Genomic DNA, 19988 nt, shown 5'->3' with positions numbered 1-19988 from the left:
AGGATTTCAATTCCATCACAACACCCCTAAATGAGTTGGTCAAAAAGGACGTGAAGTTTGCATTGACTAAAAAATAAGAAGCTATTTTTACCTTGTTAAAGGAAAAATTTTATTCTACACCTATTCTTGCTTTACCTGATTTTAATAAAATGTTTGAGCTTGAATGTGATGCCTCAGGGGTAAGTATAGGAGCAGTTCTCATGCAAGAGGAGCACCTAGTAGCCTACTCAACGAAAAGCTTAATGACGCCCCATTAAATTGCTCAACCTATGATAACGAGTTATATGCTTTGGTAAGGTCATTGGAAGTGTGACAACACTATCTACTACAAAAAGAATTTGTAATTCACATCAATCAAAATCCTTGAAGCGTCTAAAAGGCCAAGGTAAATTCAACCGTCAACACGGTAAGTGGTTAAAGTTCATAGAGTCTTTTCCCTATGTCATCAAGTATAAATAGGGTACGGATAGTATTGTTGTTGATGCATTATCTCAAAGGTACACTTTAATTACCACTTGGAGCTCTAAGTTTGTAGACTTTGAACATATCAAAGAGATCTATGCAGATGATAAGAATTTCTCCTTTATTTATCATATGTGTGAGTATTATGCATTCCAAAAGTATCATAGATATGATGGTTTCCTTCTTAAGGAAGGGAAACTATGTGTTCCAAGTTGTTCAGTCAGGGAATTGCTAATACCCAAAGCACTTAGTGGGGGACTCATGAGACATTTTGGGGTAATAAAAACTCTAAAAATCCTGTATGAACATTTTTATTAGTATAACATGAATGATGTTGGATGCATATGTAGTCAGTGCATTGCATATAGGCAGGCCAAATCTAGTGTTTTACCTCATAGTCTTTATATGCTTTTACCTATACCTACAACACCCTAGATATATATTTTTATAGATTTTGTGTTAGAATTTGATGTGGGAGGGTATGGGGAGGATCAAATACAACTTGCATGTGGACCTCTAAATCTCTACGTCGAGAAAGTTGCATGACTCTGATTTTCCTGCAAAGTGTAAGGTTGTCTTGACTGCTTCACTATAAGATCTTAGAACACCAATGGGTATGTGGGCCAAGTATCCTGTATGTGCATTGCAACACATGTTTACCCTACGAGTACCTAAACCCAGACTATATTCGGGCTTTCTTCTAGGGTTTGGACTTTTGGGCCGAGCCATTCATTAGCAGTAAGACTCGTTATCCTTCATTATGCCACCTTCTGGTGTCATTTCTTCCTACGTTGGGAACTCTGTTTGGTGGATTCGGCCTCACTGTTTGATACTTGATTGGGAATAGAGTAGCTTAGAGTATTATTACCTCGCAATTGCTTTCTTTCATTTTTTGGAAGCTCATTAGTACTTGCCCACTTCTTGCATTCCTCTAGTTTAGGTTTGTCTTCAATGGGTATCGCATCATGCTCCCCTTCTTCGATAGGATTTGTCCTTGAATATATAATGATTATAAACTTTTCATCTAAGTTCAATGAGGATAGAGAATTTACTAGACATCTGGCGGGGTGCTCGGCCTATTCTTGGATGAAGAAACAACTTTTGTCCAGATCCAGATTATGGTCCTTCTTTGCCTCTCTCTTAGTAAACTCCTCGTATGACTTTTTAATTTTCAATTGATCCTCATAAGCATCCCTTTTTTACAAAGATGTTAAAAGATGGATACAGTTACTCATTTGGATAGAATACTGATTCCTTTCATCGGTGCGGCTGACATATCAGTCATATTGTTAGGGTCTTCCTAACAACAAGTGTTCTGCTTGCATGGGAACTATATCACATAATATCTCATCCATGTAGTCACCAATAGAGAATGGGGAACGTATTTGCTGAGTGACATCAATCTCTTTGTTGTCATCTAACCAGTGCAATTTGTAGGTAATAGGATGTTGTTTGCAAGTCAACCCTACCTGATCCACCAGTAAGGTACTAGCAACATTAGTACAACTACCTCCGTCAACTATCACACTACAGACCTTCCTGTTAACCAATCATCTGGAGTGAAAAATAGCTTCTCTTTGACTGTTGCCTTCAGGCTTAAGTTGTATGTTTACTGCTCGTTGAGCCACAAACACATCTCCCTGTACCGGTTGAGTTATACTCTCTGTGTCCACTAGCAGTAGATCTTCCTACTCATTACTGCTTTCATGGTCATTGACAATATCTCCATCATCTTGGATAATCATGGCATGTTGATTAGGATGTTAGGATGTAATATGCCCCACTCCTAAGCACTTGACACATTTAACAATGCTCTGGCAGGTGGTTAGTGCCTTAAGATTAATTATTCGATTGCCAGCAGGTTGTTTTCCCTTACTGTCATCCACTTTCTTACCTTCATCCCTTTGAGCCCATCTTTGGCTTCCCTAGGGAACGTTACTAATATATCCCACATTAGTTACTCTATTCTTCAATTGTTTTTCAATCTTGGTGGCCTTGTGGACCATCTTGTCCAGATCGACATAGTTATGGAGTTCAATGATGTTGGTGATATCCTTGTTTAGGCCTTCCAAGAAACGAGCCATGGTGGCTTCCAGCCGTTTGTCAACTCGGACCCTAATCATAGTTATCTCCATTTTCTTATAGTATTCTTCCATTGACTTAGAACCCTGGGTCAGGCATTGTAATTTCATATTCATGTCCCTGTCAAAGTGAGCTTGTACAAACCGCTTTCTCATGATAGATCTCAATTCTCTCCATGTGGTGATTGGCAAGTCTTTATCTCGTTCTCAGAGAAGGGCTAATTAATCCCACCATACTAAGGCAAAGTCGGTAAACTCAAGGGTGGCCAACTTAAGCTTTTTCTCTTCACTATAGTTGTGGTAGTTGAAAATGCGATCGACCTTCTATTCCCACTCGAGGTAGGCTTAAGGGTCATTCTTCCTTTGAAAGGCTAGTATCTATAACTTGAAGTCATGGAGGTCTCCATACGTCTCTTCACGACAGCCTCTCTTTGTCTGTCACCAACATCGTCACCACATGATCCTATCTCGTTGAACACTATTTGGAATTGGGCGTGGTTGTGGTGCTCGCCTTATTCATAGCAATCCATACGAGCGGCCATATTTCCTAATTGGATATTTAACTGGATGAACATGTCCATGACTCTTTCTTCTAAGGTGGTTGATCGGCTGTTGACGCTTTGGTGAGATATTACGGAGTTCCTACAAAGACAAGAGTTAGTGAAACAAATATCGCTCCCTCACCTTCGCTCGTGTTTACCTCGCAATCCCTTAATTAATAGCTTCGTCGGTCCAGTTGAGCATTCGGAATCATAATCACTTGAATCAGGTCTGTACGTTAGTCCTTAAGACATAATAAGGAACCTTAAAAGATTCTGATTTCTACAGAAGTTTAGAAACAAGCACACAAAAAAAGGAACATTGTGCCTCTTGTGTGTTAAGCAACTAGTATCGATTAGTCACTTTATTATGTAGTGGAACAAACGTAAAATAAAAAAATAGAAACATAGATCACAAAAATTGACAAGACGGATTGACGCGTAGGGACCCGATCAATCTCGATACATATAATCAAAAGGTCTATTTACCTATACTACCCCAAATTTGTCGGTTACGCTCTATGATTGGTCAAGTTTTCTTCATGCAACGTTAATTCAGAATTATAGAAATGCAATTCGAAAATTAAAAGTGGATAGTGCGCAGAATGAAAACAAAAGTTTTCACTCACACCAGTTAGGTAACATACTTTGCCTTCGATTTATCAAAGGATTTCCAGTCACTAGTTAGGTGGTTATTCTGCTTTTGTGATGCAAAATGAAACGTGCCAATTACATTATGGGGTGTAATTGGGATATTTTTAGTATTTTTGATATATATAATTTTTTTTAATGATAAACACGAATTACTTGAATTGAACAGATAGACATGAATTCAAATAGGATGCAATATGAACAAATCAGTAATTAATTTGAATTGTTAATGAACAAAATATTGAAAGCAACAAAGATAGATTTAGGTTACTAGGAGCCTAAACTCTTATACCAGATGACATGGGAGGGTATGGGGAGGATTGAATCAACTCCTATAACTCACTCAATGTTATGCAATACCGAAATTATAACTACCTAAATAAAACCACTCTCTCTAATTGAATCTACAATCCTAAAAGAAATGCAAAAACATAGAGTAGGAAAAATAAACAAGGAAAGGAAAAAATCCATGGACTTATCGATAAGTTGATCCCTGTTCATTGGCTCAACAAAACTTCTGAAGACTCCTATTTCCCGAAGAACTTGAAGAAGTTAGCAAAAATTCTATAAAAAAAAAAATCCTAAGCTTTCAAGAATTCTCTCAAATTGATTGTAATTGGTTGTTTTTACATCCTATGGGTAAAGGCCTTTTTATAGCCTTTCTCGAGCAATCTATATGAGTACAAATTCTTAAAATAAATTAATAAAATAATATTCTAAATAAAATTCTATCTAACTCTATGATAATTATATAATAAAATAATTATTCTATCCTAAATAAATTAATTAAAAAATTTTAAAAGATAGACTTACAATAAAATAATAATTAAAATAATCTAATATTTATCCCATTTGAATTACATGTAAAATACATGTGGAAATTAATTTAGCATGTGACATTTTAATTTAAAACATGGGTAACTAAAAAATAGGTCCCAAAAGCCTTTTAAAATTTTAAAATAATAAAATAAATTAAATAATTATAAAGGAGAAGGGTCGGCCGGTTTTGGGTAAATCGGATGGGCCGGGCTAGCTGATCCGTGCGGGTTGCTCAGGAAAGGGCAGGAACTCCTATGGGTTGGAATCCTTTGCTTGGGCAGGAACTCTTCCTCTCGGGTTGGCTTGCATACAGGATTAAATTGCTTTGGGATTCTTCTTCTCAACTTCTTCTGATGTTTGTCTTTTTTTTTGCCTCAACATAAATGCCTAAAAAGACTCTCCAATCATATTTAAAGGACAAAAAGTCACAAGTGAGGAGGATTCCTCACGTCTCAAGGAGTCCTGAAGGAGCAGGCTCCTTGCATTGCTCGCACATGTGAGATAGGACATTCACATGCACGGATGCCTTGCCCCTGGATTGCCCATGAAGTTTGGGCCTTTTCTTTCAATTTCTTGGCCTCTAAAATCAATTCTTCACTTATTCACTCTTGGGCCAAAATATTAAAAGTTTATTCAAGTTTCTTAACTCGGTTTCTTGTGACTATTCTAAAGGCATTAGATCCGCTTTCATAAATCTCTAAGCCCATCTTCTTGAATGATTTTGGGTTGTTCGTGAACTTGAGACAGATTAGGAAATAAAAAGGGTGGGAGTAGGATTCCCCTTTTCCACAAGAAAAACCCCCCAACCTTTGGGAATTTTCCTAAATTTTGCTACTTTTGTGTGTGTGTGCACTGTCTGCATGCGTGTTTCTGCCTTGCGCATGTAGAAGTTCATGTGGGCTACTTCCACCCGCACAGGGTTCTCCTGCCATGTGTATCTTGTGAGCAACTTTGCAAGAATGGGCTTGCTCGCGAGCTTGCTCTTCTTAGGTGTCCAGGAAATGTCTTCTTGTGTTTAGGATCACATCATCATCATCAAAATGAATATTCTCACTAAGAGAGGCTTATTTCAAATTATGTATAAATCTTTATAGTTTACTAACTTTATTGGCTACAGTTCGATTTAAAACCCTCAAATTATATCATAACACCTTTTTTTCAATGTTTCCTTGCTCCTCATTAAATCTAGACGAATCTTAATTTAATCTTTAGTGAATCTTGACAAGGATCTTCATTGATCCGCTACAAGTCTTTATTATAAGCTAAAATTGCTTAATGAAATTAAATAATCATAAAGATGGAAAATATTATTAAGTTTTAATTAAATAGAATTGGGCGTATAGAAGCTTGTGATCTAATATAATAACAAAGAGTTTAATTAGTTAGATTTGGACATTAGTTAGACCTAGGGCAATTTAAATTATTCATATAATGAGTTAATAGTTAAATACTTATGTTGGATTTACTAAGTCTTGCATATTTATAGGAGATTTGATTAAATTAAAGGACAAATGAATTTGTATAAGGACTTAATTAGTAAGTCCAATAACTTAGTCAAAGTAGAATTTTGATTAATTGAATTATTGGTTATTTAATTAACTAGACAGGTCCTAATGGCGAAGACTATTAAAGGTCCATGTATGAATTATAGATCATCTTTCAAGATGCTCCTAAGAGTCTTCTAAGGAGAGAAAATGAGTTATTATGGTCAAATTCACATGGAAAGAAAGGCTAATTAATTTAGTTTCCAACTAAATCTAATGAGAACATAATTAAGTTTCCTTGTGATCATGCCTCTAATAAATTAAATTAGTAAATGTATAGTTAAGAGGTCAAGCACATACTTGGGAGGATTTTTCTTGTCAAAACCAAACTCACATGATGAGTCCTCCATGAGATTGATTTTCAATTCTATTTAGGCTCCAGTTTCTTTTATTGTGTTTGTAGATAGAAATATGCTCTTGTTTAGCGCTATATTTAAAGAATGTGCTCATATAAAATATTACATGTTTTACCAAGGCGATTGTAAATATGTGTGGATGTAAATTGGAAAGGTTGCCTATTATACATTCCTATAAAATATTTCAATCTAAAACATATCCTTACATATATGTCCATCAACTTGAAAGTATGATCAAGTACAGGCAAGAAGGTCTTGTACAAAATTAATTTTTAATAGAAATAAGAATTGGAATATTATATTTAAGTAGACATCTACCTCTGATATTATATTAAATGATAAACTGAACCTGAACCGGCTTCTTAAAAACTTAAGTTGATAAAAAATAATGCAATTAAGTATTTATACTGTAAGAAAGTTAATCCAAGAAAGTTATTATTATTAAAAAAAATAAATTAATTAATTATTAAACTAAAAACTTTTTATTTTGTGAACAACATATGAAATACATATTAATGAAATAATACAACAGTTTTTTTATGCAGAAATTTCAGTGGAAAGTAACTAAAATTTATGGTTACGAAGGAAAATTAAGGATGAATTAATTTTATTCTGATCTCTCTAATATGAATATATTCCCTTTGTCATCCCTTCCGATCCTCATGGTATCATCCACGTATCTAACATACCCAGTTTAAGGAACTCATACTATTTATTTTAAGGGAAACCTATATAAATAAATACATAAATAAATTAGTGTTTTTAAAAAAGAAAAAGAATAATAGGATACGATATCTCCAGCCACCCATCTGGGTTGAAGATGCCAAGAAGGAGATCATAATTTTTCTTGAACATGTTCATTAGCTGTTGTTTTGCAAACCCATATAATCAAATTATTTTGTGCATGTCAAAATTATACTAATATTACATAAATATATATATATATATATATATATATGTATATATTAGACTTGATTGAGTATTTGTGGTGTACCTGCTCCGGAGTGATAGTTGATTTCTCGTAATTTATGTCCACTCTCTGTAGAATAATTAGTTGATTGTTTATTTATTATTAAAGTGATCAGATGGAGAAAAAAAGAGAAAAAATATTTAAGTAAGAAAAACTTAACTGATTTGGATGCAGGCTTGAAGGAGGCTTCAATTGTGAGTTGACCATTTAACAAGTTCAACCCCCTAACATTGAACTTGATCACGTTGACTGCTTTTCCCTCCATATTTTTTAGCAATGACAAATTTATAAGTTAATTTATAAACCAAAAATAAAAAATTTAAACATAAAAATAGTTTTTCTTTTTAAATATATGCATATGTTTATTAACAAAAATACATAGAAGTTCAAAATTTGTCTTTGAAAAAACGCTAAAACAACAGTTTAAAAATCACGTTTTCAATGTCATTCTCTTTATTAGCAAATAACTTATCTAAATTTATAAATAAACACATAAATCTTAAAAATCTATAGTAGATTTAGTGATATATCATGTGAGATATGTACCTGAGCAACATCAATGTTCTGCAGAAAATCTCCTAAAGTGATGAAATCTCTCAATCCCAGTTTTGTTCTCTTAGATCCCAATATTGTAATTGTACTATAAACCAGCTTCCACCAACCACTTACCTTCCATTTTTACAAACATAACAACTATTTACAATACAGACAAAAAAGAAATTACCCATTCAAATGAACAATTGTATTGGTAGCACATATTATACCTCACAATGTATGCATATCTCAAAGGTTTGATACTAATGAATAGTTATATTGCACCTTGTGTAGATTGAGAGTAGGATGTGGAGTTGGGTTTTGAGACTCTAAAAGCTGCACCAGACGTTCAATCTCAGATTTCCTTGCAGATGGCACTCCATATATCCCTCTGTTCATCCCTTAATTAGAAACAAAACCAACATATGTCATTCTCCATCTTCATTTATCTAAACAAGGTTTTATAGGCAAAGCACACATTTATATATATATATATATATATATATATATACCTTTGACTGCTTGGTAAAGCTGTGTTTTGACCTTGGTCCTTGTTGCATCATCCTCAAATAAGCCTGAGTTTTGTTCTGCAACTCTGGAGATAATATAACTGGGTCTAAAGCCAAGAGCTGAGTCCTCATATCTTGTAAGCCTGGTAAAAAACTGTATGATTCTGTGATCAGTTTTTATCAGTTTTGTGAATCTGGGTGTTGGAAGAATAGGTGGGTTTACAAGTTTAGTGGCCATCAATCCTATCAGAACAACAGTCTTTATCTGCCTTGTGTTTGAGTTTTATTTATTTATTTATTTACTTATTTATTTTTATTATTATTCAGTGTAATTCACTAATAAATTGATATAAGTCGGTCAGGATGAGTTTATTATACATGTGGCTGAGAGTTTCCAGGAAACAGAGATAAAGGATAATGCAACCCTAGCTATATAAAAAAAGGACAATATTTTTTATATTAAATAAAAGTACAAATTATTTCTTCTCCTACTACGAATATTTTAATATAAATCTGAAAATTAAATAAAAAAAGAAATTTTTTGTTTCGTTCATTTTTTTAATGAAACTAAAAAATTATTCACTTTATCTGTGAAGTACAACTCTCAATAATAGACATTAAAATAGAAAGAATCTATTTTTATTTTCGGAATAAATTCTAAATATTAAATAAAAATATTATATTTTTAGAATTCTCTTTTACTTATTCAAATAATATATAAAAAAATTTAGTATTTTTATAAAAAATTTAGCATAAGAATCACATTTTAAAATAATTTTTAAATTGATAAATTAAATAAAATAATTTAGGACTGGTTACAATATAAATAGTTCAGGAATAAATCAATAATTTAAAGTTTTCTTTTAGAAAAGAAAAAGAACAAATATTGGGAATCAACCATGGCTGATGTAGGATTGTTTCATTTGTACACAGTGCATAAAATATAACCATATTTATTATTAATAAAGTTATTATTTATTAAATCCACAGCTAGATTTTTCTTGAATCACTTCTCCAAAGCTTCAAAATCCAAACGAAACCAAGAATCGATTGAGAGGGATTACCAGCTCGAAGATGCCGAGGAGCTTTTCGCCGGAGATACCTTGCAGCGATTGCCTCAGAGGACAAAAATCAGAGCCTCCTAATTGTAGCGAGTGTTGAAGGAGAGCGAAGGAGATGAGTTGCAATGCCCGGTGAAGAGCGAGTGGAAACGTAATCTAATGAAAGCCGTCAGACAGCTCTTGTAATGACCCGCATTTTTTCACAACGTCACAATATTAATGCATTCAATCATTTATTTTATATCGACGATTTACATCCCAACATTAACAAGAGTTTTCCGCTGTAACAAATCTCATTTCAGGAAAATAACACATTATAGACCTACTACTTAGTTCATCTAATCACTCTAACCATGTATTCTCATAACAACCTATGCCTCTCAACTAATCTATACCAAGTTTACTCCATTACAGTAGTTAATCTCATCTGATATGCAATATCTACAACAAAACAGAAAAAGAATTCAACCAATTATCTATCCTCCAAAACTAAAAAGAATTCAACCAGTTATCTATCCTCCAAAACTCTATGATAAATCTGTACGCGTTCCGGCTCATGGTCAGACTCTGGAAGCTCTTGAATCGGGTCCTGCTTAATCGTTTCTGTAATATAATAAAAGAATGAACTATACGGCCCAGTAAAACCAATTTAAACTCAAACCAATGGAACTGAAATAAATGCAAATAAGCTCCCCTTTTTCCTCAAGCACTTACCGCCACCCAGACCTTTCCGGATTATTATATTTTTTTTTGTTCAGCCCTTACTCTTTTTTCAATTGGTTATCTTTGCATCAAGAAAAATTTCACTCTGCAACTCCCAGCTCACACTCAAGTCTGTAATTTATTTCGTTGTGAATTTTACCTTTTTTTTCTTTCCCTCTGCCTTGCAGATTCTATTAAGAATAATTAATGTATTTAAATTGTAACCATTTTTTATTCCTTTTTTCTTTTGTCCGCTGCTCACGTACCAGCACTGGTACGTTTTCCTGCATTATGTTTTCCTGCCTCTGTATGTTTTCCTGCATTTTTGTTTTCTTTTGTTATGGTGCCCCTGTGCCCTGCATTCTGTTTTATTTTTGTTTCTTCTGTTATGGTACCATTGCTGATGGCTATATATATTGTGTAAGCTGCAAATATATGTAGGCAATAAAAATATTTCTTAAGTCCATTTTGTTCTGCCTCCTCTCTGTCAATTTTTCTATTATGGTATCAGAGCCATAAAACCTTCAATCAACATTTTTTCTGCTCAGTAGTTGAGCTACAAAACACTTGATCTCCAATGACTAGAGATCAGTCTGATGACCTCCAAAATCCATTCTTCCTTCACAATGCTGACCACCCCGGTTTAGTTTTGTATCCAATCTTCTCAACGGGAACAACAACAACACTTGGGAGAGAGCAATCAGGATAGCACTAACGGCTAAAAATAAGTTGGGATTCATAGACGGAATCCATGACCAACCAAGCAGCACCGCCCCCACGCCACAGCTTGGTTACGTTGTAATAGTATGGTGGTTTCTTGGTTGTTGAATGCTGTCACCAAGGAGATAGCTGACAGCTTGTTATATGATGAAAGTGCACAATCCATCTGGACCGATTTACAGCTCCGTTATCAGCAGAGTAATGCACCTCGTATTTATCAACTGAAGCAGAGCATGAACAAGCTTACTCAAGGATCACTCAGCATCAACACATACTACACACGAATAAAAACAATCTGGAATGAACTCAAAACCTTCCAACCAGCTCCAAGCTGTCACTGCGGAAACATGAAGGCGTGAAACGATTATCAGGAACAAGAGTTTATAATGACTTTCTTAATGGGATTAAATCCTTCCTATGCTGCTGTTAGAGCCCAAATTTTGATGATGGAATGCTCTCCATCCATTTTGAAAGTCTTCTCGCTGGTGGTGCAGGAGGAACGACACCGTGCAATCGGGCTCGACTCACATGCAGAAACAGGTCACGGTTCCGCACCCTCTGTTGCCCTAACTCAAGGAAGAAGGAGACCCATCTGTTCACACTGTGGGCTTGTGGGCCACACTGTGGACAGATGTTATCGCCTACATGGATACCCACCGGGCCTCAAGCCCAAGCCCAAAACACGTTTTAATGATGAAACTGCGCAGGCCCAAAAACAGACCCACAATGCTCTAGCTGTCTTTGATGAGGGGTCTGCCCAAACACGGGCCCAAGCCCGTAACCCACCAGCTATCTCTTGGCCCACTCATGGAACCAATTTTTTCAACCCGCCTGGCCCTCAATCCAAGCCCGGGTTCTTTTCAGCCAACCACACCTTGGCCCATGAAGTTTCATCCTCCTCGGGCATGCACCCGACCACAAGACAAGTGCAGAATTTTTCCGACTCTCTCGACAACTGCTTACCGGGATCTCATCCCGCTGCTTCTGTCGATAACTTAAGCACATCGCAAATTCAGAACATTATTGCTCACCTAAGTGCACGCCTCCACCAACCCAACACCGCCATCATGCCTGACACTCTATCTCTCTCCACAAGTCATACCACCCTTGACCCTCACGCGGCAGGTATATCCTACACACCCTTTTGTCTTTCTAACTTCACACACACACTTACCTCTGAATACTGGATCATTGACTCTGGAGCCACACATCATATTTGTTGTACACCCACATTTTTCACAAACCTTAGAACTGTGCATCCCATTCCAGTCACTTTACCAAATGGTAGTTCAGTGATAGTCAATCAAGTTGGAAGTACACCACTCACCGACACCCTAACTCTACATGATGTTCTCTTTGTTCCTCATTTTTCTTTTAACCTTGTCAGTGTCAGCATGTTGACCACCACCCACAACTGCACAATTGATTTTTCTCTTTATTCTTGTGTCATTCAGGACCGCACTCGGGGCTTGTTGATTGGGAAGGGTAGATGCATTGGCAACCTCTACTACTTAACTACCAGATGTTTTCTTTTTCCTACTGTTCATCATGTTTCCACTCACTCTAAAAGTAGCCTATGGCACTTTAGATTGGGTCATCCTTCCAATGTAAAACTTCAGTATATTAATGACTCCTTACAAACTTCGAATATTTCTCATTGTAAGATTTGTCATTTAGCTAAACAACGTAAATTATCTTTCGCTTCTAACAATAGATTATCTGATAATCCATTTGATCTAATCTACATTGACATTTGGGGACCCTTCTCTCCACCCACTGTCGAAGGATACAAATATTTTCTCACAATAGTTGATGATTGCACTAGAACTACTTGGGTGTATCTCCTTCGTCAAAAGTCTGACGTTCTTACTATTCTCCCTGAATTTTATACTCTTATACTTACACAATATAATATTTTTATTAAATCTATGCGATCTGACAATGCGCACGAGCTGAATTTTCATTCTTTTTTCAAATCGAAGGGCATTGTTTCTTACCATTCTTGTGTTGAGACTCCCCAACAAAACTCTGTCGTTGAACGTAAACATCAACACATTTTAAATGTAGTTCGTGCTTTGCTGTTTCAATCCCATATTCCCCTTGTGTATTGGGGCGATTGCATCTTGACCGCTGTTTACCTAATTAACCGTACACCGTCCCCCTTGTTATCAAATAAAACTCCATTCGAACTGTTAACTCAAAAAAAAAAACCTTCCTATGATCACTTGCGTACCTTTGGTTGTCTATGTTACTGCTCAACTCTTGATAGTCATCGCCACAAATTTTCACCTCGTTCCAGAGCTTGTATCTTTCTCGGTTATCCTTCAGGCTACAAAGGATATAAACTTCTCGACATCGAGAGCAACCAAATTTTTATCTCACGTAACGTCATTTTTCATGAACATATCTTCCCATTTTTTTCCTCTCAATTACCTGATCCCATTCACAATGATTTCTTTCACGATCGTGTTTTACCGGTTCCTGTCCATATATCTACACAATCCTCAGATTGTCTTGATACAACTATTTGCTCACAACGTGAATCCTCCCAAACACGCTCATCTCGCCCACTACGTACAACACGACCACCCTCTTATTTGTCTGACTATCACTGCTACCATACAGATACCCGTGCACTCTATCCTATTTCTTCGTTCCTTACTCATACCAAACTTACCTCCCAATATCACAACTTTATTTGGGCCATTTCCTCCCACACTGAGCCTACCAACTTTCATGAAGCTAACCAATCCAATGTTTGGATGAATGCTATGAATGTGGAGTTGCGTGCCTTAGAGGACAATAATAACACTTGGTCCATTGTTTCCCTCCCTCCTAGAAAGAAACCTATTGACTGCAAGTGGGTTTACAAAATTAAATATCAAGCTGATGGGACCATAGAAAGATACAAAGCTCGTCTGGTTGCTAAGGGCTACACACAACAATTTGGCATCGATTTTCTTGACACTTTTTCTCCTGTTGCTAAATTGGTTACTGTCAATATTTTGCTTTCACTTGCTGGTATCCATGGTTGGCACCTGACTCAATTGGACGTCACCAACGCCTTTCTACATGGTGACCTTCACGAAGAAATTTATATGACTATTCTTCCAGGCTATTCTCCTCGTGAGGGGGAGACTTTTCCACATCAACCTGTTTGCCACCTCCACAAGTCAATCTATGGGTTGAAACAAGCTTCCCGACAGTGGTTTCATAAGTTTTCACGAACATTACTTCAAGAAAGCTTCTATCAGTCACAATGTGACCATTCCCTATTTTGTCAGACAACAAGGTGAAACCTTCTTAGCATTGTTGGTTTATGTCGATGACATTGCTATTGCCAGTAATGACGATCAAGCTGTCGAAGAACTCAAAGGTACACTCAAACAAAAATTTAAAATGAAAGATTTGGGAACTCTCCGATATTTTCTTGGACTTGAAATTGCAAGAAATGACACAGGAATCACTTTGTGCCAAAGGAAATATGCATTGGATCTCTTAACTGAGACTGAATATCTTGGTTGTAAACCCTCATTTATTCCTATGGATCCTAATATCAAAATATATAAAGATGATGGCGAGCTCCTGAGTGATATCACCAGCTATCGACGACTAATTGGAAAACTGTTGTATTTAACCATCTCTCGCCCTGACATATGCTACTCTGTCAATAGATTGAGTCAATTTCTGGCTACTCCTAGAACCAGTCACCTCCAAGCCGCCTTACGGATTCTCCAGTACATCAAGAGAACCCCTGACAAGGTCTTTTCTTTCCTTCATCATCTGCCATTCAGATTAAGGCCTTTTCTGATGCTGATTGGGGGACATGTCCGGATACTAGAAGATCCCTCACTGGTTTTTGTGTTTTTCTTTGGGTCTTCATTAGTCTCATGGAAATTAAAGAAACAACAAGTCATTTCTCGGTCATCTGCCGAAGCCGAATATCGCTTCATGGCCAACACTACTTGCGAAATTATTTGGACTCTGAAGCTGTTGCGTGACTTAAAAGTTCAACACCAAGGCCCTGCATTACTTTACCGTGATAATCAAGCTGTTCTACATATTGCTTCAAATCCAATGTATCATGAAAGAACAAAACACATTGAACTTGATTGTTATTTTGTTCGTGAGAAGATTCAAGATGGTACCGTGAAGACGATGCACATATCCACTCGAAATTAACTGGCATATTTAATGACAAAGGCCCTTCATCCTGCACAATTCGCCAATTTACTGAGCAAGATGGGCACAATAAATCTGTACCTTCCATCTTGAGGGGGAGTATTAAGAATAATTAATATATTTAAATTGTAACCGTTTTTTATTCCTTTTTTCTTTTGTCCGCTGCCCACGTACCAGCACTGGTACGTTTTCCTGCATTATGTTTTCCTGCCTCTGTATGTTTTCCCGCATTTTTGTTTTCTTCTGTTATGGTGCCCCTGTGCCCTGCATTCTGTTTTATTTTTGTTTCTTCTGTTATGGTGCCATTGCTGATGGCTATATATATTGTGTAAGCTGCAAACATATGTAGGCAATAAAAATATTTCTTAAGTCTATTTTGCTCTGCCTACTCTCTATCAATTTTTCTATTAGATTCTCTTTTCTTTCTCACCGCCTAAAAATTTTTCCTGCATTCAACCTGTAACGCCCGGGAATTTGAAGAAGGAAAAAAAAAAAAAAAAAGCCACGTCAGCAGCCATGTCAGCAGACCCAGTCAGCAGTCCCGGCCAACCAGGACCTGCCACGTGGCAAAACCACGTCGAACGGAGACGGGCCACGTTAGCGATCCACGTACGCGCGATCGGACGGTCCAGATCAAGCGTGCGTACGGACGGCCCAGATTAAAACAAAATGGACGGCTGAGATCAAAAGGCAAAATGGTATAAATAGAACCCCCACACCAGACCACAAAAACCCTAGCCGCCTGCCCTCGCCGGAGAAGACGAACCAGACGCCGGAGACGCCGGCCGCCGCCACCCGCCGCCGCACCAGGGAGATTTCTGACCGCCGATCGAGGTAAATTTCAACCCTCGACTCGTTTTTTCACGCTGATTTTCCCTGTGGCCAAATCGGAGCTAAAATCCCGGCCAAACGGCTAGAAAACACGGCCGAAACCCAGCGGCGCCGCCGCGCCCCTTCTCGGTTTTTGCCTCCGATGAGGCCCTTTCCGGCCTCCGTTTGATGCAATTTTTATATCACCGTGATCACCATTCTTTTCTCTACAGGTTGATCGGAGCTGAATCACCAAAACACGAACTTCACTGGAGAGCCGCCGCACCCGAGAGCACCGCCGCCGGTAAGCTTCGATTTTCCGTAATTTTTTGGCCCCCCGAGGGCCCGAGGGTTGTTTTATCGCAAAAACCGATGCAAGTGTGGCCAAATTCGGCCAGAAACGGCCGAAAACGGCCAAACCGAGGCGAATCGCCGCCGCAAGCGGCGGCGCCGTCGCCGGAGTACGGCGGAGCCGCCGTGCCGGAATTGCGATATTGGCCAAAAAGGGGCCCTGAGCCTAATTTGGGATTTTTTTGGAACACGTGCAAGTAGCAGTAGTGCGTTTCAGTTCCCCGGGAAAAAATTCAGGGAAAATTAAGGACAGCCTGTAGGTGCACTGTGAAGCCGTGTTCGGACCCCGAAACAAGTAAGGACCCCTCACCCTATTTCCTATCACGGTATTAAAGTTCAATAAATGATAAAACGGTATTTCATGAATCAATTGATGTGTGAAATTATTTAAGGTCGCTAATGGAGCCCGAGTCTAGAGTGTTTGTCGGTTAACTGTTATTTGGCCTATTTTACAGTTTTAAATGCAGTATGAGGTTTGATGTTTTCATTTTATAGTTTCGTGTGCATATTTTACTGTTTTATTGATTATGGATTGAATGACTGGGATATTGATGCTGTATGTTGTCTGTTTGGCATAAATTACTGTTTTGCTTGTTTGTATGTGGATTAATGATGCTGACTGAGGAAAAAGAGAATGAAAGATTATGTAAATGGGTAATTGTATAATATGGTCAGTCTGACTAGATATCCTGGGAGATGATGGACGGACCGGGTCCGTAGGGAACCCTACCGAGATTATGGTCTCCCATACCGGACGGGGTATGGAGATCTTATGTGTTTTGGCGCCCATACCGGACGGGGTATAGGGACGGCCCGTTTCACCCTCATACCGGACGGGGTAATGAGGTTTATAGGTTTGGCGCCCATACCGGACGGGATATGGGGACGGCCCTGAAATCTGTTTTTCAAGTGTTAAGGGTTAACGGGTAGCAGGACCCCTATGGATCCCCATGGATACTAGTAGGCTGGTAAATGAGGAAAATATGTTGTGTAACGATTGAATTACAAAAGGCTCGATAAGTATTATGTTATACAGTTTATATATGATTTCATGATGATGATAATGTTATTGCTTTCGTATACTGTTTTATGAATTTCACCGAGGTAAGTGGATGGTGAAGGATTTATTATTGATAAAAGAATTTGTTGTAAATTATGCTCCATTGGTCTTTTTGTGTTTTCTACCCACCTTTACCTCCGTGACGGTGAGATATCGTGATGTCTTTACTTGGCTAGTGTAGCTCATTCCTTATTTAATCATTTCATATCAGGAAGACATTGTTCCCGAGCCCGTTCCGCATGAGGACGACGAAGGGGACGCCTAAAGACTCCATAGTCACATTCGTAGCTTTTACTTTCGAGTTTCTCCTTTAGGTAGTTTGATCTTTTATATTTTGTGAGCACGTTTTTGGTTTTAGTGTAAGGGATGTTAATCGAATTTTTTGACTTCGCTTCCGCATTTGATATTTTTAATATACATTTCATTTCAAATTTCCGAGACCGTTACACAACCTCTCATTTTATCCTGTATACCGGTTCACACAGCAACTCTTGGCTCCCAAAATCTCTCAGAAATTTTCTGTTTCGCTTTTCTCTCTTGTAACATTTCTATTCCCCTCTCCCCTCAAAATATAGTTCCCTATCTGGTTGCCTCTCTCTATTTCTCCTCTGTTTCCAACCACATGTTCCTCGGGTAAGCATTTTACTCCCACTCTCCTCTCTCACAGTTCCCTCATCATCACCTTTTTTTTTCTCTTTCTGGATCCTCTCTACAGTCCCAGTGCATCTGCTCTCTCTCTCTCTCAGTTCCACCCTTTTTTTTAGCTTTTCTGTCCACTCCTCTTCCCCTGCAAACTCAGGTGAACCCGTCAGGTTTGTGTCTCTCCCTTTCCATTTTAGCTGACTCTTCCTTCCCTTTCCGATTACACTCTTCCCGGCCAGCTCCTCTCACCCATTTTCTTTTATCACATATCATTCACCTCACATATATATATATATATATATTTATATATCCATACACATTTTATTCCATTCGGAACCCCATCATTCGGTTCCACCTACCCATACTCATAAACAAAATGCAGCACACATACAATCTACAAAATTATATGCAACATTTTTTTCTACGCTCCACACACACATGCACAAGCAACCAATTACACCACAAGAATTCAGAGCACTATTATGTACTCACAGCTGATCTCATACCAGAAACGGTTCCACGGCCTCAAGAATGGGCCCATTGAGCTCATTTACACCACCAGTATGCCAATACGTATTATTTTTATAGTATGTTATTTTCAGCCTTCATGTCCATATTTGCTTATTTCTCTCACCCTTCTCCCGCTCTGTAATGCTCTGTACATGCTAGCATTTATCATAATTTTTTGTTTTTGTTTATCCTCCTCTTCTCTATTTCCCGATCCTCACCGTAACTACCTGTTCTATTCTGCTCTCTGTTCATCTCTACTACTGTGTAAATCCTTATTCGCCTCAACCATTTCCCCGTGTATTTCACTAAATCTCCTAATTTCCCGGTGAGGTCTCCTATCTTGTTTCTCACTGATTTGCATAATTTCAACTCAGGTTTACTCCTTACTTCCAGATTTACTCCACATCTAAATGTGTCTCACCTCGACATGGATTTACTTCTGTTATCCCCGTCCTTGACGCCCGAATTCCTTCGTTCCCCTACCAGATCGAGGATCTCTACATCTCATCCACCATTTCCTTTAACTTCATGACTATATTACTACATCGGAGTTATTCTACCATTACATCAAAATCATACGAAACAGACATGAAGAGGCTCGTAATAACTTGGAAATTTGCGATATAGGAAAATTTATCAACATTCATTTCAGATTCGGGTTTTAAGAGTAAATTGATCTTACTTTCTCCCTGCGCTCAGTGGTCCTATACGGATGGAGCCTCTTGCAATGCACCCTCTGCTTTAGCCTCTCAGCTACACTTCCCCTCTCTCTTCTTCTGTCTCTTTCACTTTGCAGCTATGGTTCTCTCTTTTTTTTTTTCTTCCCTCTTTTTTTTTTTTTTGAAATCCGACCTCCTTTGCTAGTGGCCACGAGTTAATCGTGGCCGTTGATTGAAATGGGACGATCCGAGCCGTTCAGATCTACGTATTCCTTCTCTGCCATTCGATCTGCCACGCGATGTACGCGTGGCACGATCAAATGCATCCAACAAGATATTTATATGGTTTGCCGCATGTCCTCCCCTGGTTGGCCCCTCAGGACGTCTCAGCTGCTGAGATGTCAAAATTTGTGAAATTTGTGATCTTACCCCAACCTGCAGGTTCCTTTTTCATCTTGGTCTTTTAAATTTACAATTTTGTTTTCCTACTTTTCTCAAGTATTCTTAATTTAACCTGTACAAGTTACTTCCCCTAATTAACTAATTATTTATTTATTTATAGTATATTGTCCTATTATTAACCATATATAATAGTTAATAAAATAGTAACTCAAATGATATGAAATAGTTAATAAAATAGTGAGCTACACTAACCCAGTAATAATATCACACTACTCACCGATACAGAAACTGAAAGTTGGTAAAAATTATAAAAACAACCAATTGAGCTCTAGATTTAAGTAAATTCATTTATCGCAAGGAAAACTATTTATTGCATATATTTACCATTGTGAGATTTCTAAAATCGACTTATATAAATAATAAC

General features: G+C 37.6%; 1 protein-coding gene and 1 long non-coding RNA gene across 9 annotated transcripts; both read right to left on the bottom strand.

Moving 5' to 3' along the window:
* Positions 1 to 6911: 6911 nt before the first annotated feature.
* LOC110825290 (Plastid-lipid associated protein PAP / fibrillin family protein) lies at positions 6912 to 8768 on the bottom strand. 7 transcript variants are annotated; one of them, XM_022055735.2, is made up of 7 exons: positions 8469 to 8767; positions 8242 to 8357; positions 7969 to 8091; positions 7583 to 7681; positions 7447 to 7491; positions 7243 to 7316; positions 6912 to 7160 (listed from the first exon to the last, which is right to left on the bottom strand). In XM_022055735.2, the coding sequence occupies exons 1-7, from the start codon at positions 8701 to 8703 to the stop codon at positions 7133 to 7135; spliced, it is 720 nt and encodes a 239-aa protein (XP_021911427.1). In that variant the 5' UTR covers positions 8704 to 8767; the 3' UTR covers positions 6912 to 7132. The 7 variants fall into 7 exon arrangements, with proteins under 7 accessions (XP_021911427.1, XP_021911426.1, XP_088062339.1 ...); XM_022055734.2 differs by having other exon boundaries at positions 6912 to 7132; positions 8469 to 8766; XM_088206213.1 differs by having other exon boundaries at positions 7447 to 7681; positions 8469 to 8768.
* Positions 8769 to 9742: 974 nt separating this feature from the next.
* Positions 9743 to 19170, bottom strand: LOC148253424 (uncharacterized). Of its 2 annotated transcripts, XR_015821634.1 has the most exons (3): positions 17804 to 19170; positions 15097 to 15587; positions 9743 to 14972 (listed from the first exon to the last, which is right to left on the bottom strand). It is a non-coding gene; the product is annotated as an uncharacterized LOC148253424 (long non-coding RNA). The 2 variants fall into 2 exon arrangements; XR_015821633.1 differs by having other exon boundaries at positions 9743 to 15587.
* Positions 19171 to 19988: the final 818 nt, after the last annotated feature.

This window comes from Carica papaya, chromosome 6 (genome assembly GCF_054855325.1).
Source record: "Carica papaya isolate Zhongbai chromosome 6, ASM5485532v1, whole genome shotgun sequence".
Classification (NCBI taxonomy): domain Eukaryota; kingdom Viridiplantae; phylum Streptophyta; class Magnoliopsida; order Brassicales; family Caricaceae; genus Carica; species Carica papaya.
The sequence above is the reverse complement of the archived record's forward strand: the minus strand, read 5'-3'. Positions and strand labels throughout refer to the sequence as shown.

What these genes read in the sequence shown, in the direction of transcription:
- LOC110825290 (XM_022055734.2), bottom strand. Translation starts at nt 8,703, where the DNA reads ATGGCCACTAAACTTGTAAACCCACCTATTCTTCCAACACCCAGATTC. An exon ending in TCAAGCCTGCATCCAAATCA is followed by an intron (nt 7,492 to 7,582) that starts GTTAAGTTTTTC and finishes ATTATTCTACAG; the next exon opens with AGAGTGGACATAAATTACGA. An exon ending in CAACTATCACTCCGGAGCAG is followed by an intron (nt 7,317 to 7,446) that starts GTACACCACAAA and finishes GCAAAACAACAG; the next exon opens with CTAATGAACATGTTCAAGAA.